The sequence below is a fragment of the Tricharina praecox genome, assembly GCF_024521635.1.
Source record: "Tricharina praecox strain CBS 144465 chromosome Unknown BZA05scaffold_7, whole genome shotgun sequence".
Taxonomy (NCBI): domain Eukaryota; kingdom Fungi; phylum Ascomycota; class Pezizomycetes; order Pezizales; family Pyronemataceae; genus Tricharina; species Tricharina praecox.
The window spans coordinates 892678-908994 of record NW_026250409.1 but is presented as its reverse complement, the minus strand read 5'-3'; the positions used below and the strand labels follow the sequence as shown (position 1 = coordinate 908994).

General features: G+C 54.7%; 4 protein-coding genes and 2 non-coding genes across 6 annotated transcripts; 2 read left to right on the top strand and 4 right to left on the bottom strand.

Moving 5' to 3' along the window:
- The first annotated feature begins 141 nt into the window (after positions 1–141).
- BZA05DRAFT_t121 lies at positions 142–223 on the top strand. Its single transcript has one exon. It is a non-coding gene; the product is annotated as a tRNA-Leu (tRNA).
- Positions 224–1631: 1408 nt separating this feature from the next.
- Positions 1632–1713, bottom strand: BZA05DRAFT_t111. Its single transcript has one exon. It is a non-coding gene; the product is annotated as a tRNA-Leu (tRNA).
- Positions 1714–2045: 332 nt separating this feature from the next.
- Positions 2046–5747, bottom strand: BZA05DRAFT_334899 (uncharacterized protein; the record flags this gene model as incomplete). Its single annotated transcript, XM_051480744.1, has 6 exons — positions 2046–2623; positions 2688–3238; positions 3290–3590; positions 3649–3745; positions 3806–4478; positions 4630–5747. The coding sequence occupies 6 exons, from the start codon at positions 5745–5747 to the stop codon at positions 2046–2048; spliced, it is 3318 nt and encodes a 1105-aa protein (XP_051341262.1).
- Positions 5748–8402: 2655 nt separating this feature from the next.
- Positions 8403–10979, bottom strand: BZA05DRAFT_435027 (aspartic peptidase domain-containing protein). The gene is made up of 5 exons (XM_051486351.1): positions 10330–10979; positions 10195–10253; positions 9732–10138; positions 9190–9680; positions 8403–9127 (listed from the first exon to the last, which is right to left on the bottom strand). The coding sequence occupies exons 1-5, from the start codon at positions 10558–10560 to the stop codon at positions 8783–8785; spliced, it is 1533 nt and encodes a 510-aa protein (XP_051341261.1). The 5' UTR covers positions 10561–10979; the 3' UTR covers positions 8403–8782.
- Positions 10980–12211: 1232 nt separating this feature from the next.
- BZA05DRAFT_467062 (P-loop containing nucleoside triphosphate hydrolase protein) lies at positions 12212–13842 on the top strand (the record flags this gene model as incomplete). The annotated part of the gene is made up of 4 exons (XM_051487805.1): positions 12212–12804; positions 12878–13069; positions 13133–13655; positions 13714–13842. The coding sequence occupies exons 1-4, from the start codon at positions 12590–12592 to the stop codon at positions 13840–13842; spliced, it is 1059 nt and encodes a 352-aa protein (XP_051341260.1). The 5' UTR covers positions 12212–12589.
- Positions 13843–13881: 39 nt separating this feature from the next.
- BZA05DRAFT_251012 (uncharacterized protein) lies at positions 13882–15356 on the bottom strand. The gene is made up of 4 exons (XM_051480026.1): positions 15230–15356; positions 14691–15130; positions 14451–14562; positions 13882–14383 (listed from the first exon to the last, which is right to left on the bottom strand). The coding sequence occupies exons 1-4, from the start codon at positions 15252–15254 to the stop codon at positions 14061–14063; spliced, it is 900 nt and encodes a 299-aa protein (XP_051341259.1). The 5' UTR covers positions 15255–15356; the 3' UTR covers positions 13882–14060.
- Positions 15357–16317: the final 961 nt, after the last annotated feature.

Here is a 16317-nt window from a genome sequence, read left to right as displayed (position 1 = left end):
GGCAGACCTCAAAGTTCCTCCGTGTGCTCCGGAGGACAAAGCAGGCAGGCAGGCAGACAGCGATTGTGATCTCGAGGATGATTGACAGGATGATATGACAGAATGGCACAATATGTGTAGCCTGACCAAGTTCCTCAGCACGGTGTTCTGGCCGAGTGGTCTAAGGCGCTAGCTTCAGGTGCTAGTGGAGCAATCCGCGCAGGTTCGAATCCTGCGGACATCATCATTTTTTTGTTTTTTTTTTGTTTGAAGATGGGACAGCTGGGTAGGAAAGCATGGGTGGGCTGGCGGGAAAACTGGGCGGGTTGGCGAGGGATGACGACGGGATGTAGGTGCATGGAGCAGCACTCGGATGGAGGGATAATAGGTATGTTGGAATTATGCGTCTCATTGCCTAGGTTCCAAGTACCCATTCTGGTGTCACTGCTACTTTTCTCTGTCCTTTATCCTTTTGCATCGTAGCATGAGCTGTCTTCACGGCCTTCGTCGTATTCTCTGTCGAGGCTTCATCTCGTTGTTTACATGAGCTTGTTTCCCTTTATAAGCAGGCTTCTTTCTCGTCATTCTCGTCTTTTTTTGTGTCGTCACGTCAATCAAGTCAGGTTCTTCTCTCAGTTTCAACAATGGATGGAATGGCGGTATACCTATTCTAACGTGAAGGAGCTCCTCCTTACGGCGTCCAAACCTATAGCACCAGTCTTGAACTGGAGTAAAGGTGTAGAGATAGTCAACCCGTCACCCGTCGTCAACCACCCCGCCGCCGCCGCTGAAGATCACCAACGGAGGTGGATAATTCCATTCCGTACGCACAGGCACATGGTAAGTAGGCACCCATGTAAAAGGGACCAATATACGTACAGTACGGCCAATACCTACTACGGGATGAAGAACCCGAAGGGATAAAATCTGGATGTCGATCGGATGGCCCAGGTATGTACCTTTTGCCCATACGGTAGTGTCTGTATGTATCCCCTCCACCCCTCCTCCACCTCTACCAGCCCCGAGAACCTCACAAGAACGAGGACCACCGTCCGGCACTATATATATCTCCAGTGTCCACACCGCTGTACAGTACTCCACGTACGGTGCTCCATACCGACGAAACCTATAATTATATCATACCATATCACTCGCTCCACGAGTGACCAGTAGTGAACTCCGAGCACACCCGCTCGCAACGAAACACTTGCGCGTTGGCTCGAAAACCACGTTCATGTCATGTGAGGGATTAGCCGGTGCCGGTGCCGGTGCCAAGGAATCAGTCGGGTCCCTTACATTTGTCGGTACATACCTCATCCATACGAAGCCTCGCATTCGAGCAACCAGGACCAGGAGCAGTTGCGCTCACGGTTTGGGACCTAGGTATAAGGTATGTACCGGTGGGCGGCGGATGGCAACCAATCGTGCCCGCAGTTCTGTAGTTATAGTAGATGCGGAGTAACTGGGTAGTTAGTAGATAGGTATTGGGAATAGTGAGGATGCCGCTGTAATCACTGTAGTCACTGGTCTAGCATTTTGGGCTTTGGTATTTGCAGGTCTCGGTGCTATTGCCTCGGCCTGCCCCCCCTCGGTCCTTCCCCGCCAGTAAAAACCAAACTCCTCGCCAGACAACCAAGCAAGCAAAGAAAAAATGATGTCCGCAGGATTCGAACCTGCGCGGATTGCTCCACTAGCACCTGAAGCTAGCGCCTTAGACCACTCGGCCAGAACACCTTGTATGGGTAATCTTGCATATCAATTTTCGTGAAGCAATATTTATGTAGAAGTTGTTTCTTGTGGATGGTGCCTGGCACGTATGTCCAGCTTGGGCGCCATCTACCACAACTCTTACCAGACGGCGTAGGCATTCACATCGGCTCTCTTCCACAAGGCATTTCCCACATCATCTACATCAAAATTTATTTCACCCAAATCCGTGTGCTCGCGTCTCCCAAACAGTACTTAAATAGAAGAGAACCCCCCCAGTAACGTAACTAATACACAGCAAAAAAGACCCAAACGCCAACCGATTCAAAATAAGGATATCACCATCTAAGTAGCAGCAGCTACCTTCCATCGACCCCCCACAGCAATGCCATGCTACTGATCGAGCCCGCCGAGTGCACGCCGGAACGCTTGGCCGGTAATCGTGCGACCCCGCCCTTCAGCGTCTGCAGTCGCAGATTCATATTCCTGGCCAGGAACCTCTGCAGTCTTGCCGCCTCGCTTTCCCACTTCTCCTCCAGGAGCTTCAGATTCTGCTCCACGCCGACAGCCATGAGTGCGTCCTCCTCCGAAAAGGATACCTTCTTTGTGCGCGAGGCCTTGCGGAAGCTTGATTTTTTCTTTTCCTTTTCGGGGGGTTGTGAGGGCGCGCTTGTGAGGGGGTGGGGGGTGCGGTGGTCCCAGTTGTCTGGGATGGCGGGTTGGCAGAGTTTTTCTTTTAGAAGGCGCATCTGGTCCATGCGGTCGCGATCCATGCGAGGGAGGTAGAGGAGCGTGTGGTTGTGCTCGATGGCGTTGACCATCGCGGTGAAGCCTTGCAGGTGGATGTCGTTCATATCGCAGTGGAGCTCGCGGAGGGTGGTGTTTTTGGGGAGCATGGATGCCAGCTCCATGGCGCCGGGGGTGCCGAGTGATTGCACTATCACATGGTCAGTAAACGCAGTAACCGCCATCACCACCACCAACAAAGAGTGACCACATACGTTCGATCCTCAAGATCTCCAACGTCTTATTCTCCGCGAGGCGGCTAAGCGCGTTCAGGAGTCCCGCTCCTAAACTCGCACTCTCAAGAACAGCCTGTTCTCCAGAGATGTCCAATTCCCTCAACGTCGTGTTCTCAGCAAACAACTTCCCCAGCAATGCCGACGTCTTCTCTCCCGCTTCGTACGGCAGCGAGATCTTGCCCATGTCCAAGTAGACGATCGTGTTGTTGACGGTAAGCGCGCGTATGAATTCCTGGAATGGCTCTTCCTTCGGGTAATCCACCATCCGCATCGTCAGGTGTGACGGTGTTCGGCCTTGCGATATGCAATCGATGAAATCCTGCGAATCGTGGGCCAAAGAGCTAGAGCCGACGTAGAGATGCAGGTTTCGCGCTTTGCCCTTTTCTCGTTCCATGGAATGCATCAACAGCGCTACATCTCGAGCCGTCAAGCCACACTGTAAGAGTGCCAGATGGCGCAATGCATCTGATTGCGGGCTTGCTAAGTATGTGGCAATGGCTTCTACCGTTTCGGCATTGAGCTTTGTTTCACTGCGTCGCATTAACTCCGACCGTCAGCCAACCATGGGATTTGCAACACACCTAAGATCCAGATCCTCCAAGCGCCATCTATGCAAAGTCTCCGCTGTCAAGACCGGATCGTCTCCCGACGTCCTCAGGAGCCGGGAAAGATTGAGTTTCCTGAGGAATGGGAAGTATGTCATGGCGTTGTTGAGAGTAGGAGCGTGCATCCTACACGGGTTCCCACAGATATCAAGTGCCTCGAGTGTGTTCTCATGGGTGCTCAAGGCGTTCAAGAAGAGCGTAAGCATTCTTTCCGTGAGCCCGCAACGAGCAAGCTCGAACCCACGGAAATGCGCCAGCCTCGATGCTGCAGCATCAACTGCAAAAACACAATTTCCGTCAGCTTAACACACGCATGAGGAGTTGAAGCTACCCACCAAGCCAATCCAAATCCGCTTCTCCCAACTCGATCCCCGTCAGGTTGAACCAATCGACATTGGTCAAGCCTCGCCGACACAGCGGCATGATAGCCTCCTGTTGACTTGGTTAGGCTGAACTCAAACAGAGAACAAAATGTTCTTTCGTCGGGCTTACCACGATAGGGCAAGCGCGATCACTGGTCGGTTCGATAGGTGAATTGGAACCGCCATTGACATCCTCCTTCCTGATGCTTTCGTGAAAGTCCATCCGCCTCAACTTGCCACAGTACAGTGCAAGTGCGCGGAGTTCGTGTACGAGCAAGGTTTTGGCTCCCTGCGAGGCCACCTTCAGATTGATTTTCCGTCCTGAACGCTCCACACTCGGCTCGTATTCCGATCCGTGGACATCGTACACTCGCGTCAACGGATCCAAGGATATTCCCCGGAAGGATATCGAGCAAAACGCGTCATTCCACCGTAACGTCCGCAGAACCGCCAGCAGCTCTAGATCAGTGTAACTTCGTCGTCGCGGATGTGCCGGAGGGTACAACTGAAACCGCGGTGCGTCCTCGACATCCGTCGCCACGGTGTAAACGATATTCGACGCATCGATCTCGTATGCTGTGCAGTATGCTGCCAACGTCCTATCGAATCCGTTCAGGTCATCTCCGGGCGTGGGTGGAATGTCCGGTAGTGCTTCATCCTTCATGGTCTCCGGAATGTTGATCGAGTACGGCTGGATCTGCCACATTGGCCGCAGGTATTCGACAGCTTGTCGTACGGCTTGAATGATCTCGGGTGCATCTGCAGATGCGAGACTGAGCTTGTGCGGGTGTCGACATGGTGTTCTGCAACCCGTTAGCTATATCTTCACAAAAAAGCAGTAAGCGTCCACCGCCACCGCCGCCACCACCAACACTACCACCATCCCATTCTCCCCCCTCTTCATCCTCTCCCACTGCGGCTATTTCCTCTACCATCACCATCACTGTCACATACCGGAAGGTAAGGGAGAAGCAATCATCAGTGCTAGATATCCACAGTCCAAAAAGACTCAGAATTCCAAAAGATATGGTCGGTGTCGGGGATGGTGAAGAGACTGTGCTTTTGTTTGTGGCAGACCTCAGAGGCACAAGGTGGACTTTGTGGATACCAATCGCGAGATAGCACATGGTTGAATATATCTTTTGTAGGTCTTCAGTAGATTTATTACCGGACTTTCCAGATCTCTGAACTACTCTGTATACCTGAAAGTGCATGGGCGAGTAGTCCTTCTCAGCTTCCAGACGCCGAGCAATATGCTCCACGGTCGTATCAGGATACACGAGAGGCGGAGAGCAAGCTCGCGTCTGTGCCGTCACTGCTCTAAGCCTATCCGTCCAAGACCGCGCTTCCGCTTGACTAGCTGTGGTAAAAGTAGTCGAGGATGGCTGTCCCGACGACCCGTCGATGTAGTCAAGCTGCACGGTGTTTCCATGTTCGTGGTCTAGGCTAGGGCAATAGACGGCAATGACTTGATTCATCATTGTGATAAAAGTGTGTTCGCTCGCGTTGGCGACGGCGGATCCGACCGATGAAGCCCTACCTTTGTTACCACCGTTAAAATCTTTCCCGTAGAATGCCTCAAGCGCTTTGGCTTCCGATTTGTATTTGACGAGTTCGCGGTTGGTCAAGACCAGGTAATCTCGCTTCTTTCGGAGGAGTCCGCCGCCCGTCACTACCTCTCCCGACTGCACAATGACGCTGCTCGGCGGAAGCACACCCCGCTGGCCTTCCGACATCGACGACTCCTCCAGTGACGAGCTGGCGGACGAGGTGACCACCACACTGGTTGAATCCCGCGCCTTGAGCGATCCGAACACTGATTTCGGTCGCTGAGTCGAGGTCTTGCTCAGGACCTTCCTGCTGGATACGATGGTCGCCACCTCCGTAAGACCGTTCGCACCTCCGAACAGCGATTTCGGGCGGGATTTGATGGGCGAGCTGATCGTTCCGTCATCGTTCGTCCACGGCGATTGCGATTGCGATGCGTCCGAATCGGCGAGTATGGTAGGGCGCGAGAAGAAGCCAAAGCTTTTCCGCCTTCCGGTACTAGAGTCTTCATTTCTGGTCGCCATATGATCGCTGTCGTTATGGTTGTTGTGGTTGTTGCCGTCGTCGCTATCAATTCGCTTGAGCCGATCGGGTCTCATCGCTTGTCACGACAGTTGGTCGGTCAGTTGTGTGTTCTGTCGAGGGCTTGACTAGCAGTTCATGAGGCTTGTGTGAAATGTAGCGACGCGCTCAGAGAAAGCAGAGAGCGCACACAGGTATTGAAATAGGTAAGTCTCAACGAAGCTTGCCGATCACTGATCTTCCATAGAAGGGCAAGGGTGAAACTGGGTCGTCTTACAGCCTCCGAAAACGCCGCAATTGGGGAAAGTAATGATTGGTTGGTGGGGGCCGTTGGCGACTGCGTCCGGGGGTGTTCGCTGTATGATACGTACGTGGAGGGAGTGGGGCGGAGTTCGAGGGTTCCGCTTCTTGATTACTCTAAGATTTGGGGGGTTGTCTTTCCGTCGGAGCGGGTGCTGATCAGGAGGGTGGGTGGATTGGGGTGTGTTCTCTTCGGTGTAGTGGCCGAACTTGTGGGTGGGCGTGTTTGGGTTTCTCTGTTCCGTTTGTTTCCCGGGCGTGTTGGTAGTATTGGCGGCCGTTGGGGGGGGTGTGATGTGGAAAGTGGATTGCAAGGACGGGAAAGGGTTTTTGAGAAGAGGATGAGAAGAGAGCGGGGGGAATGGCGAGTTGGGGTGGGTTACGGCAGCGGGCGGAAGTAGCTATTGAGCAAGTACTAGCACTTAGGCACATCATAGTTAGGAAGCGAACGAAACGAACAATAGCTGAGCTTTCTCTTTGGGTGGATGGATGGATGGGATGATGGTGTGAACCGTTTGTGCACTTTCGTTGGTTGCGTTGATTGCGTCACAGATTGCAAGGGTGTCCTTTAGAGTACGAAACATCGGGATGCGTGCATCAGAATCTAAGGCGGATGGGGGTTATCCACTTACTCAATGGGGGAGCGAGGAGAGCGGAACATGCGTCGGCGCCCACTCTGGAGTAACTTGGTGCTCCTCTAGTGGCTTGCATCTGGCCGGCCATTCAGGTACCGAGAGACATGAGAGAGCACTCGGCTCTCACACTCTCTCTGGATTCAGGAATAAGGTCGAATACAACAACGATCAAACAAAGAGAACCCCCCGATGGATCCAAAGAAGCATGTCATGTGGGATTCTTAGAGTTCTTGACTACGAGCAGAGTTCCAAGCGAACCGAGCTGACGAGCAACGGCATCGTCACCAATGCTTACAAAACATATTTTCGAGGCTCGTCCCCACTCAGCTCCAACCTCTCCAAGCAACTTCAGTGCGGCAGCGATCGTGAGTGCTGCTTCTGCATATGTATGGGGAGTGTGAGGGAGGGACCGTTGAGCCTTCCCCACCTCCCCCACCGGGCCCACCCCACAAAGCCCGCCTATTCCGCACCCCCAGGCGCTAAGACTCTTCGAAGCGCGCATGGACTGGGCATGTCGCAGACTCGCAGGTAGATATCTCGACTTGACTTGACTTGACTGATGCAGGCTCCCGCTGCAGCATGACCATTTCCTCGATCATTTCGATATCCGACCTGTGCTGTCCAACGCCAACTGCATCGATCGCTGCTGCTGCTGCTGCTGCTGCCGCAACCGTCTATTCGGTCACGGCAGGGTCTTGTGGGCGCGGGGGGCGGGGGGCGGGGGACGGGGGTACAACATATTGGCACATGCCCTGGGTACCCAAGTACCCAAGTACCTCATACTTGTTCATCCTCCGTGAAGTACGGTATCTTTTCTATCCCCAAGCACACCTACTTCTACCACTTCTTACCCACCCACCCGCTACTCTCCAACCAGCCATCCAGCCACACCCCGCCGCAACCGTGATCTACAGGCACGCACGTTGCACGCGTCCTATGCAGACCCACGATTCGTCCCCAAACCGTCCTCCTCCCCTCCACCACCACCTCCTTCTCCTCCTCCACCCGTTATCAGCAACGAATCATCCTTCCACGCCGCACAGAGAGCCGGAAAAAAGTTTTCTCTCTTCTTTTCGTCATAGTTAATTAAGCCCAGCCCTTTTCTTTTTTTCCCACTTATAATTTCCCGGGGAGGGGGGCTCGGGGGTGGGCTGGGCCGGTGGGGTGGAGCGGCCGGTGGGTGGTCCAGACTTCTTCGCTTTCGGTTCGTCGGCGCGGGGGATCTACCCTACCCATCCATATTGTCGCTGGAGAAGGGGGGGAGGCGGTTTTATCTCGCACACAGCCTTTTGTTTTTTGTTTAAATCATCATAGCATTAGACTGTGATATCTAGATCATGACCATACTCTACAACCTTCACCGTGCAACAGGATTTGGCAGGTGTCGGAGTACCAAATCGAACGAGTGATAAACATGATCGTCCGCACAACAACAGCAACAGCACGCACCACCACGCATCACCACCCACAGGAGTAAATACGGTACCTAATTGCAAGGCTATCAAAGCAGCAGTCGGGCAACAGTGGTCAGCCAATGTCAAGATTAAGTGCTTATCGTATGTAGGGTACCAAGTACTGGTCAAGTTTTATCTCCCCGCCGGGGGTGGATAATCCCTCCGGACATCCCTTCTCCCTACGGATCCGCCTACCAGCATCCGCAAATCCGCAAACCCAAAACCTCTCGCACCCTGCCCGGTAATGAAAAAATTCATTATTACGTATGTTTGTACTCTAAACTACTTCCCAGCAGTTATACACATGCATCGTCCAACGTCCATCGTCCATCGCCCGTCATCGTCCCTCATCCCTCATCCCTCATCCCTCGCGCCCAATAATTCCTTAAAAAAAGGAAGCCCCATCTATTGGCCCATCACGAATCACCTCCCGAAGCAAGTCCATTAAGTAAAACCCCCACCCAATAAACAAACTCCATCTCGTATGCACAATAGAGTGAGAAACGGCTCTATGGGAAGGAAAAGGGAAAAAACTGGCCAGCCAGCCACAGTGACAGCCACCCAATGCGCCGAATTTACCGTTACAGAATCATATTCACAATTCGCAATTCGCGACGCCCGCCCTCACACCGCCAAGATAGATATATCTCAACAGTAGACGATACCGGAAAGCATGAGCGCTAGACTAAGAGTGAGGGTAGCCCAAGTAAATCGATACGAGCTTGCAGCGGACTTCTTCGTCGCTGTTGCACTCGGGGCGGTATTGGTGATGGCCCCCGAAACGTAAGGCAAGCCTCCGCTCCGTCCACCGCCGGTGCCGGTTGGTGCGACGGTAACGGCACTGGCTGCCCCGGTGGCGTCGGGGACCGGGTTCGTGCCTGTGCCGATTTCGACAATGTTGGAGTCGGTGACGTTGAAGAGGGCCTTGCCGATGCTGATTTCTTCGTTATCGAGATCGAACACGATGTAGGCTGATCGGAGGAAGGTATCGCCCTGCGAGTCATTAGTTCTCACGCAATGCTGGTGGGATATGGTCCACGCATGGGGAAACATACGAGTACGTTGTTGTCCGATCCAGCGTCCAACACGCCAAAGTAACACAGCGGAGTGCCATCACTGAACGCGGCAGGACTGCCATCATACGAAAACGCATCCACAACGAGCTCATTGATGGCAACGTTGATGACCGCCCCCGAAAAGCTGTAGTCCACGGTACCATTGTAGTCGCGGATGTTACAAGGCACAATCGGAACCCCAGTCCTGTCGGCAACCTGCGCTCCAACTTGGTTGCACAGCTCCTTCCAAAGATCGGTGGGCAGGTATGTGTAGGTCGTGCCGGTGTCGAGCAGAACCGGGATAGCAAAATCGCTCGCGGTGAGGGTGGCCTGCTTGCCGTCTGCGTTCGTGAGGCCGACCGCGGTGAGTGTAATCATGAATTCCCTCGCTTTGGTGGCGCCCGTCCGTTTATCCACAGGAATGGTTGTGAGATTTCCCCGGAACTTCGCAGTATCCACACCGCCGAACAGGATCTGGCCTTCGTCGGAATCTATCACGGCGGTTAGAACAGCTAAAAACCTATGCGCAGAGCACGTCATACCGAGATCGTTAAGCCATAGGCTGTAGGCCTGGGACTTGATGAAGCCTTGCTGCACCATGAGATTCGCCAGACCGGGATACGGATCCTTTCCGAGTCTCTGGACCTGGACCTCGTTCTGCTCGAACCCAATACCCATGATGCCTTCGGTAGAAGTCGACTCCAGTCCGATGCCAAACTGGACGCCCGTCACACTAGTCCCATCACCCAAGTGAAACACATCCTTCGCATAGTCGCCCTGCGCATATTCGCCGTCCACATACGAGATCTGGAAGTCGCCCGACACTCTCTTATACGTCGACGACTTGTCCGTGTCGAAGGTGCCGGTGATGCTACATGGATCATCCGATTGTTGACACAGCTCCGACTCCGCACTCTCCACCCAGATGTCCGAAGATCCAGTATCGAGACTGCGACGTATCATGAGCAAGCACTCGCATAAACACGGAAATGAGCAGTAACTCACTGTAGCCTCAGCGACTGGCCCGGAGTGCCCAGTTTAACATCCGCATAGTACAGGAAATCCTAGCACACACAGTCGCCCATCAGCACAACTTCTTGATCGCAATCCGGATAGCGGAGGTGCCGTCCTGCTGCATACCTGATTATCCAGCCGCTGCAACACAGTATCCGCCCGTTTCCTCGGCCTTAGCCGTCGGGGGAGATTCAGCGGATTGTTGTTGACCTTCTCGAACTTGAAGGAGCGAGGTCTGGTATTGCTTCTTGCTGGCGGGAGAGCTGCTGGTGTAGTATCGGCAGCACTGACGACGTCGGCAACTAGGCTCTTGAAGGCCAATAACACCGAGCATGCCAGGAACGAAGTGTACTTCATTTAGGCGCTGGCAACGGTCTCTCCGAAGCGCAATCCGAAAGTTTCACACCCGATGCGAGCAGCGTCTCTCCGTCCGTTTGTCGGTCTGTCCAGTCCGACCGGCCGCGTGTTTGGGTTTTGAAGGTTAGAGAGAGTGGAGAGGGATAATAAAGGCGGATACGAGACTGAGAGAGAGCTCAGGCTAGGCTACTCGGAGTGCAGCAGGGTGAATAGGGAAGCGGGATCGGAGAACAAGGAGAAGGATGGAGGGATGGGATATGTCAGTCGGTGGATCGGGAAGGAAGTAGAGCAGGCAGAGCAGGAATGTACAGTACTCGGAAGTATGTACTGGCAGGATTTTGGGAGTTACATTCGCCTTTCAACGCAGGTGGTGGCTACAAATAATTCCTTTAAGCTTCGTTAACCGGCACCCATCGAAGTTACGCAAGCAAAAAATTGAAATGTTTGGGTGACGTACTCCAACGACCACCTCCCACCCTCCTAACCGCAGCGTGATACGGTTCCTTGCATGCCTTGGGTGCCGCTTTCCGGAAACCACAGTCTGCTTTCCCCGGGGATTTTATTTTTTCTGGTTTCCGCCGCTACATACGAGGCAACAACCCCTCCCGTACCGGTATCCCGCTCTTCGCCTAGAAAGTAATACATACCATGGGCACAAGCTTTCGCGCCCCAGCTCACTACTGCTGGAGGAGCTCTGTCTCTAGCTAACTAGAGCCTTGTCATCCTCGCGACCACATCGCCATCATGTACCGTATCCACTGCGCTGATTATCCGGAACCGCCTCTGCCACAGAATGCACAGTGGCTCTTCCGCTGTTCGGCCCCGTCCAATTCCAATTCGCCAGCTGTCATGTCATTCCATGCCACTTCTCCCATAGATACCACTTCTCCCATAGATACCACTTCTCCCATGTCCGCATCCATACATCCATAGGTACTCTAGAGCACGTGTAATTTGCCGGTCATCTCCCGTTTGGCTCCCCCCGGGCTCCCCCCAACCAGCAGCAGCATCTTGAGGAAGTCCGTGATTTCCGGTGAGGACGACGCGTACGCTGCATCTCTACCTAGATAAATACCATAGATATCATAGGTAGGGAAGTGCGAGTATCATAGAGTACATAATCTTCGGTTGCGTCAGATCGTCCGTTACCACGGAGTATATGATATTGATATGCCACCACGGTTATCGCTCCCCCTCCCGAGCCGCACAGAGATCTTGGATCCCCACGACCATTACCACCACCACCACCACCACCACTGCCGCCGCCGCCGCCGCTGCACGACAACGGTAATCCGGTGCCAAACGCGTAGAGACCAGGGTGCGGCGTGGGGTGTACAGCGTGCCGATTCCGGTCGTTGCTGATACACACTGGCATACTGTGACATTACTGTCACTCGTGGCCATACATGAATGGAGGGGGAGGGGGAGGAAGGCCGTACTGTTTGCAGGAGAACCTTGGAGAGAGGGGATAGGTATCATAGTCATGTCTATGCCTGAAAGATTGCGACTGAAGTCTCGGCCGACGTCTGTGACTCTGTGGATGTCTCACCATAACATGTATGCTACATACAACTTGCCAGTAGTCCGGCTTGCCGAGTCCCGAGATCCACAATCGCAGGTTGTGAAATGCTAGATTCATAGGGAAAAACATAAGGAACAGTAAATATCAAGACTCGGAAAAAACACGGCCGGTTTCGAATCGCTGCGGAGAGCAGACGTCTGGCCGGTCCGGCAAAGTACGACTTCGGAATAGTTAGATGTAGTTGGTCCTCGCGTGTGTTAGACGCCACTGTGAGTAAGACGTCGTCCCGTCTTTCTCCAGCCTACAGAGCGCCATGCCCACCACGTTAGTTATGTAACTGTTGCACTGCCCCAGCGGCCCAGCGCGCCTTCCCAGCAGCCTCACTGCTAGCTCAAACGCGTCTTTCATCCCCTCGTAGAGTACACGCGACGCGAACCCTCACCACCCTCACCACCCTCACCACCCGCCACCCTCACCTCCCACCTCCCACTGCACAACGCCAACGCAATGCCCCCCCCAACCATCGCCTCCAGCAGCAAGCCCGCGCCGACTGGCGCGCCGTCATCCGACAAGACCTCGTACGAGCTGCCATGGGTGGAGAAGTACCGGCCGCAGTTCCTCGACGACATCGTGGGCAACGAGGAGACGATCGAGCGGCTCAAGATTATCGCGAAGGACGGGAATATGCCGCACGTGATTATTTCGGGCATGCCCGGGATTGGGTGAGTCTCTGGTCCAAGAAAATGAGGGGGGGTGCGGGGGGGAGCTGGGAGGCTGATAAGTGGTGGGGCGAAGGAAAACTACCTCGGTGCTGTGTCTGGCGCGTGCGCTCCTCGGCGAGGCCTATAAGGAGGCCGTGCTGGAGCTGAATGCGTCCGACGAGAGGGGGATTGATGTCGTGCGCAACCGGATCAAGGGGTTTGCGCAGAAGAAGGTCACGCTGCCGCCTGGGAGGCAGAAGATCATTATTCTCGATGAGGCGGATAGGTCTGTCCTCTACACGGCGATGTGAGATGGGATGGGATTGGGTGCTAATGGGATTGCGGGTAGTATGACGGCAGGCGCACAGCAGGCCCTGCGGCGGACAATGGAGATCTACTCGTCGACGACGCGGTTCGCGTTCGCGTGCAACCAGAGCAACAAGATAATCGAGCCGCTGCAGTCGCGCTGCGCGATCCTGCGGTACTCGCGGCTGTCGGACCAGCAGGTCGTGAAGCGGCTCATGGAGATCATTGAGGCGGAGGCGATCGAGTACAGCGAGGAAGGGATTGCGGCGCTCATCTTCACCGCCGAGGGCGACATGCGCCAGGCTATCAATAACCTCCAGAGCACCGTCGCGGGCTTCGGGTTCGTCAATGGTGATAATGTCTTCAAGGTCGTGGATACGCCCCACCCGATCGCCGTCCAGACGATGATCAAGGCGTGCTACGAGGGCCGCATTGATGCCGCGCTGGAGAAGCTCGAGGAGCTGTGGAGTAAGGGGTATTCGGCCGTGGATGTGATCAGTACCATGTTTCGGGTCACGAAGACGGTCGATACGCTCAGCGAACACTCGAAGCTGGAGTTCATCAAGGTGCGTTTGGTTTACTCGTCACTTGTGTTACGCTCCATCGGAACCTAATGTGCCGCAGGAAATCGGATTCACGCACATGCGCATCCTGGAAGGCGTTTCCACCCTGCTGCAGCTCAAGGGGTGCGTCGCAAGGCTTTGCAAGATCAACATGAACCCGAAACTGTTCGTGATGGCGAAGTCGACTTGAGACAGACAGACGGATGTTTTGTTTCTCGGTTCATAGCACACGGCGTTTGGTTATTTCACTCTTCGCAAAAACGAATCCTGGGTATATATATGATGATGTACGTATGATGTCTCTTGCGCCGTAAATAGGATGGTCGGACGGACGGACAGACATACGTACTGAGGAGGGAAACAAAAGAACTCGCCGCCTACTATCGAAGCCGGCGCGTTCTTTTGTCCCTACGTGAAAACGGCCATGGCATTGGGGGACTCCGTCATCGTCCAGAACAACCTGTAGAATCCCCAGGCGCCACCCACCAACGACACCCAGTACGCCAGCAACACTCCTCTCGGCCCATCGACCGTCAGGCTCGGCAGGCCCATGTAGTTGCAGTACGTATGAACCACGACCGCCGCCCACACCGATCCCGTGCGCATCATGACGAAGACGGCGAACCATCCGAACAACGTTGTGTACATGAACTGAGGGATTGAGCTCAGCATCGCTATCTTGTAGTGTCCGGGGAAGTTCAGGAGGTATTCGTAGGCGTGATGGAAGTGTGCTGTAAATATTTCTCAGCCGCCCGTTCATTCGTTTCAAGAGCTCAGACGGGGACAGAATTCTCTTACCGATACCGAAGACCAAGGGTGTTAAAAATACTATCGCACTGGGTGACACCCCGGCAATTAGGTACAGCGGAACCATGCAGGCACGGAATACAATCTCTTCCGTGAGCGGCGCCTATGAACACCACCGGTTAAATATCATCCCCTACCACTGCATTTACCACCGCACGATGCATAGAAGTTCATAGGACTATGCAGGAGCGGAGGAGGAGGATGAGGAGGAGGAGGAGGAGGATGACATACGACGACATAGTTCCTCCATCCAATCCAAGTGAGCCTCCCGTTCGCAAATCCTTCACCCGTACCCACACTCCCAGTGCAAATCTGCTCCAGCATCGGACCGAGGAACAACACGGCGGTGAGGAGCAGCGCCTTGAGGATATCCCACGCGGTCCGGGGCGTGATATGTGCGATGGCCATGAACTCGAGGGTGCTCCACCACGAGCTCGGCGAGCGCGAGTAATGCACGACGGCCGAGGTGATGGCCACACACAGCATGGTGACGACGGTTACGCCACGCACGCGTGCCTGGATCACGAAGGTGCTGCTACGATCCAGTCCTCGACGGGGACGGGTGATGGGGCTGAGATAGATGACGCCCACGTAGAGCAGCGTGTAGAGGATGGAGTATGCAGTAGCGGCTGCCGGCGACAGGAGGGATGTACTCGCGGAGCCGTCATGATCTATTCACGGAACCGAGGGGTTCTTCGTTCAGATGGGCGGTGGGCTTCTTCGGTCACGCGGGCGGCAAGCTGGGCGGCCGCGGGCGGGGGTACACATACCGTCGTTCGTCGGGGTTGCAGACATCGTATGCACTGTGCACTGTACCGATTGCACCGTGTGAACGAGTAGGCGCGGGGGGACAGATAGATGTATGAATGGACGGGCAGACGGGTGTCGAGGGGTTCGGTATAGGTGGTGCCAGTACTCTATATAGCAGCCTGCTTGCTGCGGCGGCGGCTTTCTCTCACACGATCGACACGCGTGTGACGGGAAAGCGCTAGCTATGAGGTTAAGTCGAAGCTAACTCCCTGCCTACGCCTCGTGGCTTCAACGTGACAACGGCTATGATGGTGATGATGGTGATGCTGCTGCTTCTGGTGTTGCTGCTGATGATTCTGGTGCCGTCGGATATCCTTTGCCCGTCTCCGTCGTCGCGCGGATTTCCGATCTGCAAGAGCCGAATCGAGTCGCAGTGGAAGGAAAGCAGAGTGAGACCCAGCCCAGGTTGGGAACAACGCAGCGTTTCATGTTGGAGGTGGCTAGTGGCTTTCGGCCCTCGCGTGTGGATGGCACCCATGCACTCCAGCCACACTCGTGCTGATGGCCATCCCTGCGACGGCCAGCACCGCCGGACAAAGGCCGCCTTCCTTCCAGTTGCTGGCCCTCCATTCGCTGGATCCGCCCCCAGCCCTTGCCCGCTCTAAGTCCGGTATGTACTCAGGTACCTGCATGACCGCCCGCGCAGCTCGCTTTCCCTCTTGTGTCTGCCTGCCTGTCCGGATTCTGGACATCCCCCCCCAGCGCTCTCTTACCACTGAATTTTCGCCGACTGCTTGCCTTCTGCACCTTCGACAGTTCTCTTCACACCCCACCCTCTCCCATTTCTATGTCCATATGATACTTATCTCAGCGCCGTGTAGGGATAGGGGGGCTTTTGGAAACCAATATGTAGACTCCGTCCCCCCTAGGGCGGCGGCTCTCCCGTCGTCTCGTCCTCGTCGTTCTCTACCCCCAATCCCTCCCCACTCTCTCTCGTGCGCTCGCGATCTTCACGACCGTCCCCACTGTCACCGCCGTACCCTCTTTTTAGGAGTTACTTGTATCAAAGTAACCCAGTCATTCTTTTTCCGGATTATAATCCACATAC